The 22,353-nt window shown below is 37.9% G+C and overlaps 1 protein-coding gene across 4 annotated transcripts in view; it reads left to right on the top strand.

The window, feature by feature from the left end:
- Positions 1 to 22,353, top strand: part of ppm1ba (protein phosphatase, Mg2+/Mn2+ dependent, 1Ba) — a 42,318-nt gene that overhangs the window by 14,977 nt on the left and 4,988 nt on the right. For 3 of the 4 annotated variants that reach the window (XM_059517735.1, XM_059517733.1, XM_059517734.1), the window contains exons 2-3: positions 18,064 to 18,933; positions 19,032 to 19,149. In XM_059517735.1, coding sequence (XP_059373718.1) covers positions 18,079 to 18,933; positions 19,032 to 19,149 — 973 coding nt within the window. In that variant the 5' untranslated portion in view covers positions 18,064 to 18,078. Of the gene's footprint in view, positions 1 to 18,063; positions 18,934 to 19,031; positions 19,150 to 21,548; positions 21,657 to 22,353 lie in introns of those variants that run through there. The other variant, XM_059517736.1, reaches the window with a different exon arrangement.

Raw genomic sequence — 22,353 nt, 5'->3', positions numbered from 1 at the left:
AATCTTCAGAGGACTATCCCACTTCCGGTCTCTACAGGATCTGTTTTATTTGTTTTAATGTTAAGGTAAAGTGTACCCTCTGGATTCATGTGCATTCATAGGCAATGAGTTATTATCATCTGGGCCTTTTTCATTTACTGTGATGCTAAACAGAGAGCATGATCAAAGCGTGGCTAATCAGGAGTCAGGTGCTGGAAGCTGTTTCCAATGATACACTATCGTTTATACTAAAGTACTCAAGAAAGTGAACTTATTTATTTTTACTGTTATAATGTATTTTTATTAGGGCTGCTCCGATCATGATTGGCCGATCGTTATGCGCATCTCGTCAGTAAAGCCGGTTCTCTAATCAGCAGTAAATTCCATCAGGTGCGTGATTTCACATAGAGCAGCTGTTACTACACAGAGCCATTGTTAACTGAGAAGATGCGCAAATCCACGTTCATTTTCAGCGTTTCTTTGCGCATCTTCTCAGTTAAAAATGGCTCTGTGTAGTAACAGCTGCTCTATGTGAAATCACGCACCTGATGGAATTTACCGCTGATTAGGGCTGGGATAAACGATTATTTTTTAAACGATTAATCTAGCGATTATTTTTTCGATGCATTGATTAATCTAACGATTAATTTATTCAGACCGATTCGATTTCGATTATCTCCCCATTAATTGACTACTAACAATTTATACATGTTGATTTACATATCTGAATGAAAAAAAACATGAATTCTTTACCATTGCAATATATGTTTATTGCTCTTAAAATTACAAAATAAAAGACTGACTAAGAATGCATTACTTTGCACTTGTAAAGAGATAGCATTCAATAAAACCTTGAAGCCTTGAAAACACATAGCTTACTGAAACAAGCTTACTGAACACATAGGGCCTAGCTTACTGAAAAAAAGTTCTTCTTTCAGATGAAAATAACAACAACTTGATGTCTAGCATTCAATAAAAAAAGGTCACCCAAAATAATTGTTTAGAGCAATTGAAAGAATACAGTAACCAATGTAAACTTGAGGGCTTTAAGCTAATACAGAGAGCTTTTCCAAAAAAAAAAAAAAATTAACAGTGGGAGCCAGCAGCCTGTCATGGAGAAAAACAAATCTCCGAATGCTCCACGTGAAACTTTGGCGTTCCGCCCTTTTTCTATCGTGTCTAATGATTTTGGTTAATATGCACGAGGGAGGGAGGGAAAGAGAGAGAGAGAGAGAGAGAGAGCAAGACAGCGCTCATGTAGTTTGAAGACAGTGAGTGCGCGAGCGCGCGTGAAACTTTGGTGTTTTTCTATCGTGTTTAATGATTTTGATCAATATGCACGAGGGAGAGAGAGAGCAAGAAGCGCTCGTGTTGTTTGAAGACTGCGCGCGCGCAGCCGGGGCTCTCTCTCGTACGCGCCCTGTCGGGCGCAGCACAGTCATTCTATTCTACATCACTCACAGATCAAATAAGGCTTTGACACCCGCCAAAAAAAAAGATCAATGCAGAAAAACCCCTGGATTGGTTATATAACGTTGGACAGAATGTTGATCCGGCCATCGCGTATATTCAGCGCACATAAGGTAAACGTTTTGCAAACGTTTTTTAGAGTAATAAAAACAGGTCGATGAATCGATGCGCATATTTTGCGTCAAAGTATTTTTTGCGTCGACGTCATCGATGACCTTGACGCGTTGTCCCAGCCCTACCGCTGATTAGAGAACCGGCTTTACTGACGAGATGCGCATTAACGATCGCCCGATCGTGATCGGAGCAGCCCTAATTTTTATATGGGCTAATCCATCTCAAGTGGTCCAGTGGAAGTTGATTTGACTATTTTAGATTTTTCTTTTTTGAGTGAGTGATTTCTTTTATCAATTGGTATTGCAAAACTACCTGTTTATTTTTATTTTGCTTGGTTTAACCACAGCTACCATCTCTGTTTCATGGCCCACAAAATTGGTTATACAGGGCTGTTTAAAAAACTCAGTGTCTCAGCTCAGGAATATTGTGGTTTTTTTGGAACAAAAACTGATCTTTGGACAACATTTTGCTCGCTCTTATTTTTTATATTATTTAAACCCAGATGTAATTTAAGATCATTTTACATTTGGAAGGATTCAGGTCTAAGCCTTAAATTTTTTTTAGGGGTATAAATACAGTGTGCATGTATAGTGTGCACTATAGTGCAGGTATTAAGTATAGTGTGTGTGCGTAACACTGAATTTGTTTTTTTTTTGTTTTGTTTTTTTTTTTGTTTTTTTTAGTAGGAGTGACAATGTGCCTTTTCAGTTCCCTTCATTTTGGGATGTAATAACCCATAAAACCTTAGATACATGTGAGCTCTTATGGTGAACATGGTCCTAGCTTCCCATTGATGAAAACTTGAGAGGTTGAGCTTTAGCTGAAGGCTCAGGATCTGGGTAAATGGATGGGGGTTTGCATGCAATGTTATCTGGGTTTATTTATAGTGCAGTAGGCGTGAGGTGTGGCCAGTTCAGACATGCTGTTCTGTGAAGTCATTGCATACCACATGACTAGATTGCAGCTTGCTGAGCAATAGCGAGGTCTCTGGTACAAACCAGGATCCCATATGTGTGTCATCTAGATTCTAGACCCTTTTGCATTTTGTCAGATCAGCTTGACCATGTAATCTCTTGATTGGATCCACAGTTTAATTTCGCAACACTGAGAAATAAAGGTGAATAGCAGAATTTGTCATCAAAATGTTCCCAGTAAGACCACAAATTGGCACATGAACACCCTAAATGTGAAAAATAGTTTTTTTTTTTTTTGAACACATGAACACACTGTCCAATAGGGCTGTCAAAATTGCTCCAAATTGACGTTCGAATATTCCCTCTAAAAAATACACGAATATTCGAACATCTGGTTGCGCATGTTGTCAATGACGTGCATTACGTCAATAACAGGCAAAAATAATACAAAGAGACATAACTAATTGTATAGATAGACTATTTAAGTTTAAACATATATGACAACGTATTACCTACACAAAAACAAAGAAATCAACTAATGGCCAAGACTGCAGACCTCACGCTCTCTCACTCTCACGTTCTCTGCGCATAATGGTTTAAATGAACAAACAAATTTTTGTGCAAGCAATTTAAGGTCGCGACTGTTGTCCTAAATATAGCAGGCTTCATTCAGTGATTGAAACAAATATTATTAACATTAATTGAAGTTTTACAGCATATAGAACTGACATTGAAAGCTCCGAGGGAGCTGTGCTGTGGTAAACATGGAACTTTTCCTTGACATGAAACGATAAATAATCAAACCTCGGATGCATTGCTTGACAGAACTCCCCGAAGCGTGCCCCATCCGCGATACTGATCGATCTCATGTCCTTACAAATGAACAAAATTATTTTATCCGTTATGGCCTCTTGTCGTGTTGCAGACAAAGTGCTTGCGGCGAGCGATGCAAAGTAACGTGCATCGTAAAGTAACGTGCAAAGTAACTTGAAGTAAAGTGTCAAGACGTGACTGTTTAACTGGAGTTCCACACATTATGCCATGCTCATTTGGGTGCACATTTTTGAGATGTGACCTCATATTGCTAGTGGTCGAATGGTATGCTAACTAGTGATGCACCGAAATGAAAATTCTGCGCCGAAACCGAAAATTTAGGATGCACTTGGCCGGAAACCGAAACTGAAGCCGAAAATGGCAAATGGCAAAAAAAATCACAATATAATAATCAAACTTTTATTAACAGTTACATAACAAAACATAAAATATTTTTTACAATAAATATAAATAATAATTATTCTTCAAGTTTTATGTTCCATCAAATAAAATAGTTTTTTAAAAATTGTGCAAAAAAATCCACAATTTTGGAGATTTTTGCAGAACAAATGTTACATATTGCAACTTTGGTGTCCTCTCGTATAGGGCTGTCACTTTTGTGAAAAAAAAATCCTGTTCGATTTTTGAGACATAGGCAAATTGTTCATTGAATCGTTAGTAAATTGCCTATATTTGGCGTTGATCCGTTTTTCAACGCCAAATATAGGCAAATCCACCGACAACTAAACAGGCATTAGGGCGAACGTAAAGAGGGCACTTGAGACGCGCACAAGTCAGCAATGTGGACTGCCATAACATCAATGAAAAACATTACTGAAGGCTACATTGATATTATGCACTAATAGGCTCTCTCTGTGTGTGTGTGTGTCAGAACCTGCAGTTGCTATGTGACACGCATTCGCTGCGAGCGTATAGTGACGAGCTGGACGCGCTCCGAGAGAAGGCCGTTAAAATCGATTCCCTGTTTTCGTTTTCGAAACTTGTGTTGGTTGGTCCGATCGATTGTGCAGCTTTTGTGACAAGCTTTTTTTGATTGTGACAGCCCTTTGACATGCTTAATCTTTGATAGGCAGACTCGTGATATCAGCTCGACCGTGAGTGAAACCTAAGCGCTTGCGCACGGATGGGAGGGGCGGGTGACATTCATTTTCGGTTTACGTTTTCGGCTGTTTTTTTTTTATTTCGGCCCGAAACCGATAATGCCATTTCGGCCGAAAATTTTCGGCGGCCGAAATTTCGGTGCACCCCTAATGCTAACTGCTAACTGTATCTTAAATAGCTTGCATACAACTTTATCTCGCGGGTCAACAATTTTACCTCATTTTCTCTGCTGCGGTCGAGTTGGGCTCTGCACTTGCTGGCATCTTCCATGAAGACGCGTCAACTTTCAGCAGTGATGCTGTGCCAGACAGTGCGACTCCTGTGAGGCTGTGACCTGTCCCTGAACCCTCAGGCGCGCTAGCGCGCCCACTCGCGAAGCAGACAACCACGCCTCTACTACCTTTATTTCCACTTTTTTTTTTTTTTTCGAATATTAATTTTCACCTTCAAAATTCGTTTTTTTTAAACTATTTGAATACATATTCAAATTTAGAATATTCGTTGACAGACCTACTGTCCAATCACTTAACGAATTTTCCTTGAATCACCAACAGCAGTAGTTGTATGAAATTTTCCACTGGAATAAATTCTATGGAATTTGTGGAAAAACCCATTTGCATGCATAATAGGGATATGCCAGTATCAAATTTTCCTGTTGCGGTTAATTGATGAAGCTTTTATCACGGTATACGGTATTATCACGGTATTGAAATTTTGTTTTAAAAAAAGTGGTCATAATACAGTATAACAGGTTAAATAACTTTTTTTCTTATAACAAAAATAACTAAACATTTAAAACAATAAAGCAATACAGAAAAATATATACAAGTTAAATGTTTTACACATTAAAGTGCAAAAGAACTATAAAAACCAATAGGTATCACTTTACAATAACACATCATTAGTTAACCTTAGTTAATGCATTAACATTCAAGGCAAGGCAAGTTTATTTATATAGCACATTTCGTACACAATGGTAATTCAAAAAGAAAGTAAAAAAAAGGCATGAAGAAAAATAATCACAAAAATAAAACAAGCAATTTAAGAACTTGAAAATGATTTAAAGATTTACTTGACTTACATGAATTTAAGACAGTTTAAAAATAGAAAATTATTTTACATAAAATAGTGCAATACATAAAATATAGTGTAATCAGTTCGGACATCGCATAGTGCTCATTCAATAAATGCACAGCTAAACAATGAGCAATAGCTAAATTTACTATAGAAGTTATTAATCTTTGTTAAAAAATACAAGTCTTAGTTCATGTTAGCTCATTAAATAACACAGCTGCCACTTTCAATTTTAACAATGTGTTATTAAATATTGGAATACCTAAGATTAATGAATGTTCAGAATAATTTTTTCATTGGCAGTTTGTTAACTAATGAAGCCATAATGTAAAGTGTGAATGAACAATAAAAGATCAAAACACTTTCAAAAAATATCTAGGGCATTTGTAGTCCAGATTAAAAAAATAAATAAAAATGAATGTTTGAAGATAAATAGCCTATTAAGTCTAAATATTTCAGTAGTTGGCTCTGTAATAAACACCATAGGGAAAACACAAATCTGAATGGTTATTTAAGATTATTTAAATATGTTTTAGAAAGTAACAGCTGCTTTATTTACCATTTACAGGGTAAGGGCTGCGTTTAGCGCCATCTGCTGTCAGAGAGTGAATGTGCTTTCATTCAGCGCGTCTCTCACACATTCCCCCATGTGCTTCTCTTGCGTGCTTGTTTACATCAGAGCGCATGCAATCTTTCAAGCAAGATACAGCGATGTTGTGCATTTTAAGCAGCTGATGGGAATACTATTCTTAAAATGCATTCCAAATTCGGATTAATATGTAATGTATATTTATTCACGTTATTTAGAAGTGCCCACGATAACAATATTGTGCATTTTAATCACCGCAGTATATCGCATTACCGAATACTGGCACAAGTCTAATGCATAATTGCCTGACTTGAAGGAAGTGTTTTTGTGGTTAGTTAACCCTCAAAGACGATATAGCCGCCCGCGGCTAAAAATAACTGTTGTTTTTTAACTTTTGAACCGGTAATCCAATCTGAATGCTTTAAAAAGTGATGTAAAGCAGAGATTCTCCATGTTTCGGAGATATCCTATTTATCTCATTTGGATATTCAGAGGCGCCGTAGTGCACGTGATTACGTCATCACATTTTGACAACATTGATTCGTCAGAAGAAATCAATGCTTTCGTTCCTCTGAGCCAAACAGAAATGATTGTTGACGTGTAGTCCCACCCCCGAGCCCAGATTGGTTCAAACTGTACCATATTCAACCAATAAGTAGTCATTTGAACTACTACTTAACATATTGCCTTTGAAATTGAACGAACACAAAGTGAAAGTAAAGTCTGTCGCGAGTGCATGGATACAAACACAAACTAACACATTTGCACATTTCCACGTCACGTCAACTACCCAAATATTAAGCCGGAAAAGTCTATTTAAATATTAATCCTGCATGTTCTGCGTGTCCGTGTTAATGAATGGCGCAGAAGCGTGGCTTCATTCATTACACACACGGAAGCGTGCGTGACGCTCGTGGTGATTTCAGCTTCTGTTGTCTCACTAAATGAGGAACATCTCCAGAACTGTTCTGAAAGTCACTTCATGAGCATTCGACCATTTGATTTGAGTAAAACTAGCGTCATCACATACAAAGAACTGTAAAGGTATTCGCGTCAAACCGTAAAAATAAAAGTCCAGTTTAGTTTATGCCGGTTTATGTTAAGACAAGTGTATGCCATAAATGTTCAGCAGAATGTTCATGGCCTACTACTACTACTAAAAGAATCAAACATAATTTTTTAAAAGTTTAAATCACATCAACATTTATTCCACGTTTTATTTCTTTGTATTAAATCCCCTTTGTTTACCAAAAAATAAAGTTTGCTTAATTTTCAATAATTAAAAGATAAATTAAATTAATGTTTTATGCCTTCATTTGATAACCAGAAAAATGCAAATACACAACAGAATTTCTGAGGAAAAACATTTTTTTTATTATTTTAAAGAAAAAATTTAATAAATGTAAGTTGTTTTTATGCATTTAAATAATTAGACATGTTAAAACACAGAATTAGGTAACAATAAAACATGGTGAATAAAAAATAAAACATTTCATAGGTTCATAAATATGTAATTTCGTCATTTCTATCCCTCTCGTGCTGCTCAACTGAGCTCCGTTTAGCAGGTGTGTGTCAGCGCTGCAGTGATGAGGACTGTTTGAAACTTTTTTTTTTCCACAAAAAAACACCTGGGTGGTATACCGGTTTATACTGAATAGCGGTGTTTATTTTTCTTATATGAATTTCTAAAATACCGCAATACCGGTGTCGTTTAAATAATGTTCGGAACGTGTTTGAAAGGGCTCTCTTTTCACTGTTGCGCTGTGGCGAAGACATATGTGTTACTAATAGGGATGTAAATTTTTGATCATTTCCATGATCAATTGTATTATTAATTGATTAATTATTAACATGCTGCAAAATGCATCTATTGCAGCTTGCAGCAGTACGCAGTAGGGTTGGGTATCGATTGGGTTTTTTACGATACTGGTGTCATTTCGATACTTTTAAAACGGTGCCGGTGCCTAAACGGTGCCAGAACTGATACTTATTTAAACAAAAACAAAAGAGCCACTAAAAATTATGGATAACTTTAAAGAACATTACAAAATATTTAAAATTAAGTCGATAGTTTTCACACACTCCTTGGATGGCCTCATTTCCCAATCTTCCCTTACTCTAAGCCTAATAAATGTATTTCATGATCTGGGTCAAAACCACACATAATGTTTGTACTGTATCTCTGTCAATCTCTCTGATATTTAGTAAAAAATGAGTGCTGTCTGTCCCTGTCTTTAATCAGTTCTGTGAATGACTGTATGGTCATTCTTTATAAAGTAACAACAATGTCATTTGTAAAGTAGGGGAGAGCAGGGGCGAAAGTACCATTTTTCAAAAAAACATAATTTTAAAAGATAATGTTGTAGACCGATATAGATTTCTGCTGTGGCCAGTAAACCTGCAGTCTGTAACTTTTGATGTTCTAGCGGTTAATAAACAGAACTGCTTGCATCTTGCATTAGAACATTGTAGCCGGAGATACTTCTCTCCGTTTATGTCTATGAAGAATCACAAAGGTACTGGGTAACTCCGCTGCGGTACCCCCGAAGCAATCTAAAATAGTCAGAATATAAACACTTATTATAGGTGTACCCTATTGATTCAGGACAGGCTAAAAACACGGTTTGGAAAATGTATTCATGGTGTACTCGCTTATTATATACATTTTGTAAATTTTAAACACAAAAAAAGTTACCTACTGCAGCTGTAACTCAGACGTGTGGTATATCAATACCAGGAGGTTTTTTGTAGAAAGACTTATAATTTCAGAAAGAGTATAATTTCACTTTGAACATAAGTTGCACATTGTTACTTTTGACCCCATCGGTTGGTACGAAAGTAATACAACAATATAAGCTATGTTTTTTTCTGTTACTCTTATTTTTATTAAGTAAACCTGTCTATGACCTTGTTAATATGTAACTGCAAACATATTTTGTCCTTTATTTTTGCAAAAAATTATTAAATAACATTTTCATATTTTCATTTAAAATGTAAGTTTCATCAAATGCCTCAAAACCCATCTGTACAAACTTAAAATATATATTTTTTATTGGCAATTTCAATGTATTTTTATAAAACATTTTTTCAACAGAATGAACAATATAAAAATTGAATTACATTAATATAATATAAATTCTAAACATAATGTAACAGTAGGCCTATTCATGTTTCCATCCAGTTGTTTTTATGCATAAATTCAAAATGTGCATTATGTCATTAATAACTCACCCTCATGTCGTTACAAACCCATAAGACCTCCGTTCATCTTCAGAACACAGTTTAAGATATTTTAGATTTAGTCCAAGAGCTCTCAGTCCCTCCATTGAAGCTGTGTGTACGGTCTACTGTCCATGTCCAGAAAGGTAAGAAAAACATCATCAAAGTAGTCAATGTAACATAAGAGGGTAAATAAAGGGTAAAAAAAAAAAAAAAGCATTGAAAATACATTTTGGTCCAAAAATAGCAAAAACTGCGACTTTATTCATCATTGTCTTCTCTTCCATGTCTGTTATGAGAGTTCAAAACTCTGCAGTTTAGTGATATCCGGTTCGCGAACGAATCATTCGATGTAACCGGATCTTCTTGAACCTGTTCACCGAATCGAACGGAATCGTTTAAAATGGTTCACGTCTCCAATACGCATTAATCCACAAATACCATTACACCCATATATATACTGTGTGTGTGTGTGTGTGTGTATATATATATATATATATATACTTGTATACAAACAATATATATTGTTTGTATACATAATATATACATAACTTGTATACATAATATATATAGTGTATATATATACTTTGTATACAAGTATATTTGTACTTGTATACAAACAAGCAGCACCACCAGTGTAGTCTGGTTTTGAAAAGAAAATAGGACTGTATGAACTGTTCTTCTTTCTCTCCACCATTCTTGTTGTTTGTTATTTGAAAGGCATGTTAGTTTTGTCTGTTTGCACCTGAATAGCAGAGAACTGGAGTCAATTTTTTTTTTGCAAGTTAACTATCTGTCCTCATTTCAACTTAGAATTGCAAAAAAGAAAAAAGAAATTCTGTCCACATGTAATGTTTGCTGAGAATTGAAGCTGTAACCTGTGGTCAAAAAGAGCTGTTGTGTGACTGATCTGGCAGCGTGGCTGACCTCCTTTCACTGTTGGCTGACTGTGAGCTCTGAGTTCCAGAACTCTGCTAGCGTTGTTGCATTAAACCGGTGATACTGAGGTCACCACAGCATGAGTAATTAGGGTCACTTTCACTCTATCCTGTAAATAGATTTGGATTCATCTGTTCTTCACTGAATCAGAGCTGTTTTTTTAGCATGTGTGGTTTTGCATGGCTGCATAGGTTCTGAATGGAGCTTCCATGTATCTGTTACTCTCACCACGGTTACCAAGTGGCTCATCTCAGCAAAAGACAAGCAAAATTCTGTTTTGATAAAAAATAAATAAATATGATTAGAATTGTGTTACTGTCTAGTATGATTCATCTGGAAAATAGTCCAGACAGCTACATGTACCAGCTTGAATTTGTGTCTTAACAGGCAGTTAATCTGAGGAAAGCAAATCCTGTCTTCCTGCTGGGTGAGAAGTTTAATCTCTGCAATCACATCACTTGCAGTTACACTACTGTTGTGATGAATAACACTGTGTCTACACCGGATGCAAGCAGCTCGGCGCGATGTGACAAAATACCATAGAACCCATTATAATCAGTGATGCTGTCTACACTAGTGTGGCGCAACACAACAAATCCCAGACAGTAAACTGTTGCCTCATTCTATTTATGACATACTGACACAAAATTCACTAAGGTCTAGGGCTGTCAAAATGGCTGAAAAACTACATTCGAATTTTGAACTTGTATATTATCAAAATTCAAATTTATATTTGAATTTAAAATGCATAATTTCAGTTAGGGTGAAAAAAAAATCTTTTGGCTTCTTTCCTGAGGCCACAAGTGGGTGCATCGAGGAAAATATTACTAGTGATCATTTATTCAAAGCATTAGAATACATGACTGTGAAGTAAATATTATTTAAAATGTTTATAAACCAATTATAATTAAGTCGCTTAAACAACTATAAACAAAACAGCATCATCTATGTATGCATAGTTTAATACAAAGTGTGGAAAGCCAATCACACAGAGTACATTTTTCATTTAAAAACATGAGAGGCAGTGGGATGGGGAAAAACCCACCTTAAAGTCTCGAGAGATGTTTTTAAAAAGTTGAACTTACTGTCTTGTGCAAGACGCGAGTGCAATGGTGATAGATGATGTCCCTCTAGAAAATGCACAAAATATGCGTTCTGTGTGATCGGCTTGGTTTCAGTTTTGATGTAAACCAGATCTTCTCCACATTGATGTTCTCTTTTTCCGCAATATTTTGAAAGAATATCGCAGCAGCGCTACATCTAGTGGCTTCAGCTGGATGGGCTAACAAAAAAATTATAATGCAATGACACTTACATTGTCATCGCATCTCATGCGCCACTGATAAAGGCCAAAATATACTTAGGCCGTCCATGTCCATGCACCGTCTGCATTGAAATGATCGTCAACAAGAGGGCTTGCGGACAGCCGCGCACTCTCCCTGCGTGCTGGCATTTTTTGAAACCGCGCGGACTGTGCGTGTACAACAGGTGAATAATAAGCCCTACTAAGGTCACACTAAAGCACTAAAAGGCTACAAATAACATATTTCAGCAACATTATATGGCCAATACCCACATTAGATTGCAATATGAAGTTATTAAAAACAATAGTGATTTAAAGCGAGTTTTGATTAAAAGCGTAGTCTAAATCTTTTAAACCGTCTTGTGTAGCATGATGCTACAGTGTGCATGAATGGTCAAATAGCATGCATTTTTGGTCATGTGGTGTTGACAGAGATCTTTTCTGAAACACAGTAAAAAATGCCAGTATGGATGAGGATTATTTTAATTTTAAAACAAAAACACAAGACATTTTTATAAGTCTCTCCTGGAAGAATTTTAGAATTTTTTTATTACTGATTTAACTGAAAGATTGTATATGATTTTCATTACTACTGTAGTTGTTTCTTGTATGCTTTTGTATAATGATTGTTTCCTAAGAAAATGTTATGTTGTTGTAAATTATGTATTGAAGTGATATTGTTAATGTTCTAATAATCAGATAGATTATTAGTAATAGAAAAGCAAACATTATAATATTTTTGCCTTTTTTTTTTTCTTTTTTCTTTTTTTCTTTTTTTTTGCTCGTTTGCCTTCAGCATTACGCAAATATGCATAGTAATGGGAGGAGCCAACGACCGACACAGTGGGCTTGGCGTCAGGCCTCGGAGAGGCTTTTATTAACAGAAAATAAAGTAAGAGGGAATAAAAGTGGCCAAAGGGGGAGAGTGTCCAAAATAAACAGGGTATCTGGTGTCCTCGTCGTGCTGCGGGGTTCGAATGGGTCGGGCAGTGTTCATGGAGGAAGGGTCCAGGTAAGGGGCGGAGTCCATCGTGCGAGGGGTGGCGGCTTCTTCTAGCGGTCGCATCCTGCTCGTCGGCCACGGCGCTTGCAGGGGATGGACGGCCTGGCATCCTGGTCATGTAAACGGGTGTGGTTCTCGTCCAGATCATGGGTCCGGCGTCTCACGTCTCTGGTGAGGAATCCCTCAACGCACCCTTCCTGGACCCACGAGGACACCAGTGTGCATGCACTGGGAAGAGACCGGTCTCTTGAGGAGAGGCACGTTGGGCTTTTAAACAGCGGCGGTGATGAGGCTCCATTCACATCAGGTGTGCCCCATCACACGCCGCCAGCCCTGGCTCGTCCAGCGCCCCTCCTCTCTCACACCCACTCCTGTCGGGAGCCTGGTGAAGGGCAACGATTTAGGACGGGGTGCCGATGATAATCAGGGAGGAGGCAGCTGACTCGTCACAGCATTTATATAATTTAAACAAATCTTTGAATGACTAATAAATATTTAATTTCACAAACCTTGCAAACTTAGTCTAATCATGCTGTGAGATCTTGTGAAGTGTGCATATGTATCCAGCATGATCGCATGTTCTCTGTGTGACGGTCGGTCTGTGTGAATTAAATGCTTTAAAATACACTTACACTTAATTTATCTAACACACATACTTAGTATACACTTAAATTTTGCACATAATATACATGTACATACATAACTGCATTTTTGTAATATACCTGCCTACAATTGTCAATTTGTATATTGTCATTCCTTGTCTACTTATTTGTATTTTTTGTATTTTTATATTCTTTTATTATGTGTTTTATGTTCTGTTGCTGTCATTCTGTTGTACTGCGGAGCTTCTGTCACAAAAACAAATTTCTCGTATGTGTAAACATACCTGGCAATAAAATCTCATTCTGATTCTGATTCTGAAAATTTAAACTCGTGATTTCAAATTATGCTGCACTTTATGCATTTGCCCACTGACATTTTCATGATGTGACATTTACAATTCATGTAAAATGAGTGTTACCCTCGCTTCATTTGAAAAATATGATTCTCAATGCACACAAACATCCCAGAATACTGAGTGCCCTGTTGGTTACAGTGTTTACTTCATTTTAAATGATATTTTGTTTGTCAGAAATACTTTGTCATCTAAATTATAAATGTCTATTTTACACACGTATTTTTTTAATCCATTGTCATATGAAAAATAAAAAAAAAGGTTTTATATCGGTTAGGGATGGGACGATTACCGGTTTTACGATTAACCACGATAAAATGTCCTGACGGTTAGTATTATCGTTTCAAATTTAATTACCATAACAACCGTGTTTGATTATCGTGATTTTGAAAACTCGCGATAAATCCTGTCCAGCCAGAATCAGTTTGACGCAGGCGCGCGCTGCAGCGCGCATGCAACATTGAGTTTTGCATGAGAAGACATGGCGGAAGGCAGTGACAGCGCACGGGAGATTTTTCAGCCATCCAAGAGGACAAAATCTGAGGTGTGGTCGTATTTTGGATATTACAAGAGCCCTGACGGCAATTTAATCGAGGATGGGCACCCTGTCTGCAGATCTTGCAAGAGGAAAATCGCTGCAAAAGGGGGAAATACGTCGAATCTGCTAAGTCATCTTCGTGACAACCACCCACTCTTATATAGCGAATGCAAGGTGAGTTAACTTATACCTCAGTACCAAAACTAACTTGGGCAAATAAGTGGACAAAAATAATGATTAGAGATTAAATATTATTTCATTATCTCACTTGTGATTCAACGCAAAGCTTCTGTGAAAAAGGTTTAACATTACAGCAAGTGGCTTTGAGCCATAACGGACAAACATTACCACAGAAATATTTTCAGGGACATATTGAATTGTGATGAATGTTTTTAAATCTTACCGGTTTCTAAATCCATTAAGTTATGCACGTTACAGTGAGTGTAAGAAACAATCGTCGAGACAATATGATCACTTCAACATTTATTATTGTAGTATTATTAAATTACTCTGATTTGATTTTCAATACAATCAAAAACTGAGACGCAAGACGTACATATGAATGAAACCAGAGGTCGCGCCCGCGGTGATTCTAGACATGCAGGCGCGCTGTGTTATAATGCGTTGCTATTTATATATAACGGTCATAATAAGTATTTTAATAGTTTAGTCACCCAACCAACATATTTGTTCATTTAATGTGTGTGTGTGTGTGTGAAAAATGTATTTATTATTAATATTATTTATATTAATAATATTCGGTCATGCACACACATGCATGAGTGAATAATATTATCATTAATAATAAGAATACATTTGCTATTTCTTTGTTTACAGAGTGGGCGTGCAGCAGGCAAACCTAGTGATGCTTCTGGTCCCTCGACTCCCTCCTCATCTACAGTTGTGACACAGACACTTGAACAAGCATTTAAAAGGCAGACTGCTTATGCACCCACATCAAAAAATGCACAAGACCTCACTGCAGCCATTTCATTTTTCATTGCAAAGGACATGATGCCATTTCAAATTGTTGAGAGGCCTGGTTTTCTGAGGCTGATGAAAGTTGCTGTACCACACTACAAAGTGCCATCACGAAAATATTTTTCCAAAACTGAAATACCAAACCTGTACAACCAGGTCAAAGCTGCTGTTGTAAAAAAATTAGCTCAAGGAACATGGTTTGCTGCAACTACTGACCTCTGGACTAGTGAAAGCGGTGGTGGTCAACCCTACATAAGCGTCACTATCCATTACCTCACCCCAGACTGGCAACTGGAATCAAACTGCCTCAACTCAATTCTTCCCAGAAGATCACTCAGCTCAAAACATCAGCGAGTTTTTTGAGAACATGCTGGAAGAATGGGGGATCAACAAAAAAGACCTGGTCTGCATAACCACAGACAATGCAACAAACATGATAAAGGCATTTGAAGATTTCTCAGAAGTGTGGCTTGGGTGCTTTGGCCATAATTTGAATCTGGCCATTTCAAAGGCTTTGAAAATTCAGAGAGTTGAAAAAGCAGTCAAGGCCTGCCGTCATCTGGTCCAGGGCTTTTCACGGAGCTGGAAGAAAAGGCGAGAACTGAGGGAAAAACAAGCTGCCCTCAACATGCCACAGAAGGCTCTAATTCATGATGTAGTGACTCGATGGGCATCTACACACAAGATGGTTGAGCGTTTTCTTAGCAGCAACCAGTCTGTGCAACACTGGCTGGAGAAAGAGGAACATGGCATCTAATGCCCAAGGATACAGAAATAACTGTCATGGATAATAAATAACTGCCAGCTCCTCGAACCTCTGAGCAAGTTAACAGATGCACTTGCCTCAGAAACACGAGTAATGCTGTCAGCAATCAAGCCTGTCCTGGACCACATTACTTCTGATGTTTTGGAGGAAAAGGACACAGATACATCCCTGACCAAGGAGATGAAAAATTAAATGAGAGAAGACCTCAAAAGCAGATACCCAGAGAAGGCTAAGAGAGTCATGAACATGGCTTGTTTCATTGACCCCCGCTTCAAAAGGAGCGCTTTAGATGAGTCTGAGGCTTCAAAAATTGAAACCGACTGTCCAGGAAGCTGTGAAGCTGGCTGCACAAGTCAGGGAAGAACCACAAAGCACCTCCACCAGCAGCAGCACCTCCACCAGCAGCATCGGAGGGGAAAGGCCTAGCCGGGTTGCTGAGTAGGATAACTTCAACAAGGCAGCAAAAAGGTGAAGAGGGTCAGATTCCAACCACTCTAGAAGACCGTGTGAAAGGAGAAATCAAAGTCTACCTGTCTCTGCCCCCAGTTCCAGCAGAAGAGGATCCACTGGTGTGGTGGAGGGGTCATGCATCAGAGCTGCCTCACCTTGCCAGGGTTGCCAGGAAGCTTTTGTGCATCCCAGCAACCAGCGTTCCATCAGAGAGAGTGTTCAGTGCCAGCGGGCATATTGTCTCTCCTCAAAGAGCACTTCTTAAACCAGACAAAGTAAATATGCTGACATTTTTGCATTTCAATCTCAAGTGAACGAAGATGCATATATAACTCTAATGTTAGGTCAGCTCAGCTGCACTTTTTTCTTTAGAAGATGAGAACAGACATACAACCAATCATTGCTGTTCATTTGATCCGTTTACATATGGTTGTATTGTTACATGATGCACAGATTGCTTTACTTGTGTTGTTTTTATGTGTGCATTTGATGTTCTTATTTAAGGTACTGTTCATTAAAACCTGCACTAGGAAAACTTATACCTCTCAGGGATCCATGTTAATGTTAATTTAATGTTTATGCTTAAAACAAGTTCATATAGCTGCTAATTATATTTGTTGTTTGTTGATTTTCAAAAAATAAAACTTGTTCAAATGTTTTCAGTGTGTGTATCAGTTCTTTTTGAACATTTCCATCTCATTTTAACAAAACCGTGATAATATTGATAATCGTGATAACTTTGGTCACTATAATCGTGATATGAAATTTTCATACCGTCCCATCGGTTATCAGACCCCCTGCTTTCCAAGATATCGGCATTGACTGTCAAAAAAAAAAAAAAAACCTTTCGGTCAATCACTACTTATTAGCTCACTGACGTTGACAAGATTATTCACTTAGGTATCGAAATTCATTACTGAACGACAAGATATTTTTAGATGGAATCGAGGCAATTCGGTCAGTGCCTAAAAAAGTATACATTTCGATGCCCAGCCCTATATTTAGATGCTTTATTATTGTTCTTTTTATTATAATTTTTTTTTTTTTTTACTTTATCAGCTTGAAACATTTAAAATAGAAAGCTATTAAACTTTATTAAGAGGACAAAACTGAAGTTTATCTTTCAAACCTGATTTTCACATGTAGTTCTATAATTTTATATTTTGTCATGTATTCTGAATTTTCTTTTTCTTTTAAAAATCACACCGGTCGTATGATTTGTTCTTAAACGGGACACAAAATGTGTAAGGTATAACATACAGCTAGTCGTTATCACAAAACAAATCCTCATTGGGTGATTTTCCACTTTTTTTTTTTATACGCCTACTGAACAAATAAATGGGCAATTTTCTGTATAGCAGTGCAGGATACACTCCTATAGCAGCAAAACAGCACTACACAGGCAATTGAATTATCTGGGCTGCAGTTTGATTTTCAGAAGCTACACCTACTTTATGGCTAAAGGGCCAAGAATCTCTACATGTTTATTTCACTCAGAGTTTGTTTTTAATAGAAATGTCTATTGAGCACTAAGACTAAACCGTCCACATTTTGTATTCACTCCGCAGTGGGTGTTTTTGAACCGTATGTGCGTTTTTTTTCCCTAATCTTCATGTCCAAAGCAGCACTGGGTATGCATTTACAGCATTGACAGAGTGTGAAGGGATGCTTAATGTTAGCTTATGCATTTAAGCTTTAGCGATCACAAATATTAATGAAGCTTTTAAAAGATGTTTCAGTGTTTCTTTTGTGCTGTAAACCCCCAAAAATGTTTTTCATGGTTTTCAATGCGTCCTTTGTACCTACTATGGTTTTTTTTTCTCTGTCTCTGCAGACGGTGGCCTAAGCCATGGGGGCATTTTTAGATAAGCCCAAAACAGAGAAATACAATGCGCATGGGAATGGGAACGGCCTGCGTTTTGCCCTCAGCAGCATGCAAGGATGGAGGGTGGAGATGGAGGATGCGCACACTGCAGCCGTAGGCCTGCCGCATGGCCTGGAAGACTGGTCCTTCTTCGCCGTCTATGATGGGCATGCTGGCTCGCGTGTCGCTAACTACTGTTCCAAACACCTGTTGGAACATATCGTCGCTGCGGGGTCAGCAGATGAACTGCGGAAGGCTGGAGCTTCGGCACCCGAGACACCAGTCATACAAGCTGTGAAGAGAGGTATCCGTGCCGGCTTCCTGAGGATTGATGAACACATGCGCAGCTTCACAGACCTGAGAAATGGCATGGACCGCAGCGGTTCTACCGCTGTGGCTGTGCTGCTCTCCCCAGAACATCTGTACTTCATTAACTGTGGGGACTCACGGGCCCTTCTCTGCCGCAATGCGCACGTCTGCTTCTCCACGCTGGACCATAAGCCCTGCAACCCACGGGAGAAGGAGCGTATACAGAATGCAGGTGGCTCTGTGATGATCCAGAGGGTTAACGGATCGCTGGCTGTATCCCGAGCACTTGGTGACTATGACTACAAGTGTGTAGAGGGCAAGGGCCCCACAGAGCAGCTCGTGTCACCAGAGCCTGAAGTATTTGAAATCGCTCGGTCAGATGCGGAGGATGAATTTGTGGTGCTGGCGTGTGACGGTATTTGGGATGTGATGAGCAATGAGGAGCTGTGTGCCTTTGTGCGATCGAGGCTGGAGGTGACGGATGACCTAGAGAGAGTGTGCAATGAGGTTGTAGATACCTGTCTACATAAGGTACAGTTCCTTACTCTCACTTGTATGACTGCTTTCTACTTGGCATGAATGTTTTATCCTCAGGTGAGATTTAGTTTTTTCTTCTTTTTCTCCTTTAGGGAAGTCGAGATAATATGAGTATTGTATTAGTCTGTTTGCCACATGCACCCCAGGTGTCAGAGGAGGCGGTAAAGAGAGATGTGGAGTTGGACAAGTACCTTGAGTCACGTGTGAAAGGTGAGGAACAGAAGAACTCATTGGCCTGCCACTTGATGCCTAGTTTGTCCACCATAGGACTAGGATTTATACATCTGATGAAACTATATCAACATTCTAACATGTAATAGAACAAATAAAAACAATTGAATAAAGACACTACGGCTCCACAATAAATCGCATGTGACTGTAATGCGCATCTCATTAGTAAAGCAAGTTCTGTGATTGGTAGTAAATCTCCATCACCTGCTTTCAGATGGAGCTGCATTTAATTCACTGACAATAATAGTTCACTGACAAGCTTTGCAATATCGCGTTCATAATCTAAGGCGATACTGCGAATGACAGTCGTATGTAATTTATCGAACGGTACAAAGTCGTTAGTCGTGGTTTGAAATAGTGACTTGCGAGCTAAAACCTGCCTGTAACGCAGCACCAGACTCCGGTCATAGAGCCGCTGCCCGTGCACTCAAACTTACCACGACGTTGCCGGGAGTAGAGACCTGCGCGGGAGGGATTTTTCCGTCCCGCTCGCGCAAAAATGTTATTTTCTCCCACTCCCGGCCGGTTTTTCTTTTTTTTTTTAATACATTGCATATTCTGCCTGCTACTCTTATTTTTTCACTTGCTCCCCTGTTGAATATAAATTTAAAAAGAAACGGAAAATAAACAAATGTTTCGTTTTATTTGCGTTTAATTAAAAGTATGAACATGAACAAGGCACTTAGAACATATAAATACAGTAAAAAAAAAAGTAAGAAGTGTAAATAAAAAATATATACCTATAATAATTAGGCTATATACTATAGCCTAATAAATTATATAATAATAATAAACCTGGATTTATTTCAGTTTCAAAGGAAAAGTAGCTTATGGGGCCTGAGCAATTCATTCAAACATTTAACATAAAAATATCCTTATTCCTCAATAACAAAATAGACCAATTTTAAATATTAAGCTAAATAAATAAATAAAAATAAACTGAATTGACTAAAAAAAAACTGTACGATTACTTGTGCCCATGCAGGAATATCATGTCGTTCTCTGTTGAGGGCTTCAGTTTAATCCGTCTCTGCTCCAGTATGCGACCGCAAATACTGAAAGCCCTCTCCGATGGTGCACTAGCTGGAATACAAAGTACATGGCGTGTTTGCTTAATCTCGGAAATATGTCTTTTCCACCACTGGAGGACATCATCCGGTCTGTGTGCTTCTAATCCATCCAATTTGACATTTAAATATATCGCTATTTCGGAATCGAATTACGCGTCGCTGTCTATGGTATCATCCGCATCCTCCCATTCCGCAAAGTCTATTTTATTTTATTATATATAAAAGTCTATTTGTTTCTAGTTCCTTTATTTTGTTAGATATTTACAGTTTGCGGGAGTCCCGCAAATAATTTTATTTTCCCTCAACCCGCACACAATAATATCTTGCCGCCCGCGTCCGCATTCACCCGTCAAGTATTGTCCCGCGCTGCACTCGGTGGCGCTGGGTCCCGCGGTACTCCCGCGGGAGTGCAGGTCTCTAGCTGGGAGCAACTATTAGCTGACACACCGTTGTCTATAACTGACCATGTCTGCGATTAAAAAAAATACGTGTGCGCACATTTATAGCAGAAAATGATTTGTCATTCAGATTTTCTCAGCCACTGGTCACCCTGTGTAGAAAACTGGCAGAAGACAGAAAGAGCGTTCACAAGCCTGTTGGTTTCAAATCAACATGCGAGTTACATCCCAGAAAAAAAAATGATAATAGCCTTGATTTCACTTCTAATCTTCAGTTTAGCAGTTCAGTTCTTTAAGCACATTGAGCACTTAATTATTTAAGCACTTTAAGCACTTGTTATTGTTTAGAAGTTTATTTGACATAGTACTTTTAAATAAATGGTGCCAAACATAATCATTGAAGAGATTCATGTCTATCTCAGTCTGTTTACCATTTTTTTAAGCACTTTAATCTCTTGTTACTGTATTTTTGTTACTATCGTCAATATTTGAATTAAGTCTGTCTGTGGAGTTTCTCTCCAAACACCCCCCCCCCCCCCCCCCCCAAAAAAAGTTCAGGCTCAGGATTTTTTTCCACTTTAACTCCTGAGTTGTGTATCAGCAGTAACTATTATTCAATAAATTGAAAATAGTAGTCAAATACAAAATAAAATTACTTCAATTACTAGTGTTATCTTTATATTTAATATCAGAGCTGGATAAAATATAAATTTAATCAACAAACTGACTGATTTTGCTCTATTAAACTCGGAACTGGACGGTTTTTGCTTAAAATACGCGATCGGCAATCGGCTGGATTTTGGTCTTTTTTCGGCCGATTTTTTCTGAAGTGCGCCCGCGTGCACAGACTGCATTGTAATCATTCGCTATCATGTCACTTGTGTGGAAGTATTTCGAAATCTGTGCGCAGGACACGGGCAGCCGATCAGCACTGGAAGTGCAGAGCTACACGTCTGAGGAACAGATAGCAGGAAGCGGACTGCACAAAATAAGAGTCCCTTTTCAGCGTGCACTGAAGCTGCGTGAGCGTACTGTACCTGTTTGCGCCCTGCACACGCAGAGACAGTGAAGGGATGTTCAGCTCAACCTCTCACGTGTTAGATGAGAAACGAAACGGACTAAACCGTGACAAAGCTGATTTTTTTTTTTTTTTTGTAAAGTAGAAATTGCATAAATGTTTCAAAAGCCAGAAGTAAACGTCAGTTCTGTATAGGATGATTATTTTTATTTTACCTTAAAATTATATTGACTGAATTTGATTTTAAAATCACTTGCTGTAGCACACTGAAAAAGTGTTTCATTCATCCAATTAAAAAAAATGTAGGGTAATGATTCACATCTATATTTATGAATGAAATGATGAATGAAACACTGCATCTTTGTTTTATTCGCACCAACATTATTTGATTTTAACATTTTGGAATAATATTTATATAGCATACTTTTATTTAGTCTCACTGATAAAGACCTTGTTTTAAATTTAAAACCAAATTTAAAAACTAAAATACTGAATGCTGATGCTGAATGTGTGTTGATTGTGGTGTTTGGACTGTAGAACTATGCAGTTATTGCCTTTTTAATTTCACATGGTTACAGTTAATCTTTTAATTTAAGGCCAGTTCTATGTAGTTTCAACCCAATTCAAAAACAAAAGCTAAATGCTGATGTCTGTCCCATCTATGTTTGTATTGAATGTAGTCTGCTTACTGTGCAGA

Source organism: Carassius carassius, chromosome 30 (assembly GCF_963082965.1).
Source record: "Carassius carassius chromosome 30, fCarCar2.1, whole genome shotgun sequence".
In the NCBI taxonomy this organism is placed as follows: Eukaryota; Metazoa; Chordata; class Actinopteri; order Cypriniformes; family Cyprinidae; genus Carassius; species Carassius carassius.
Note: the sequence above shows the minus strand (reverse complement) of the source record. Positions and strands in the feature narration are given on the sequence as shown.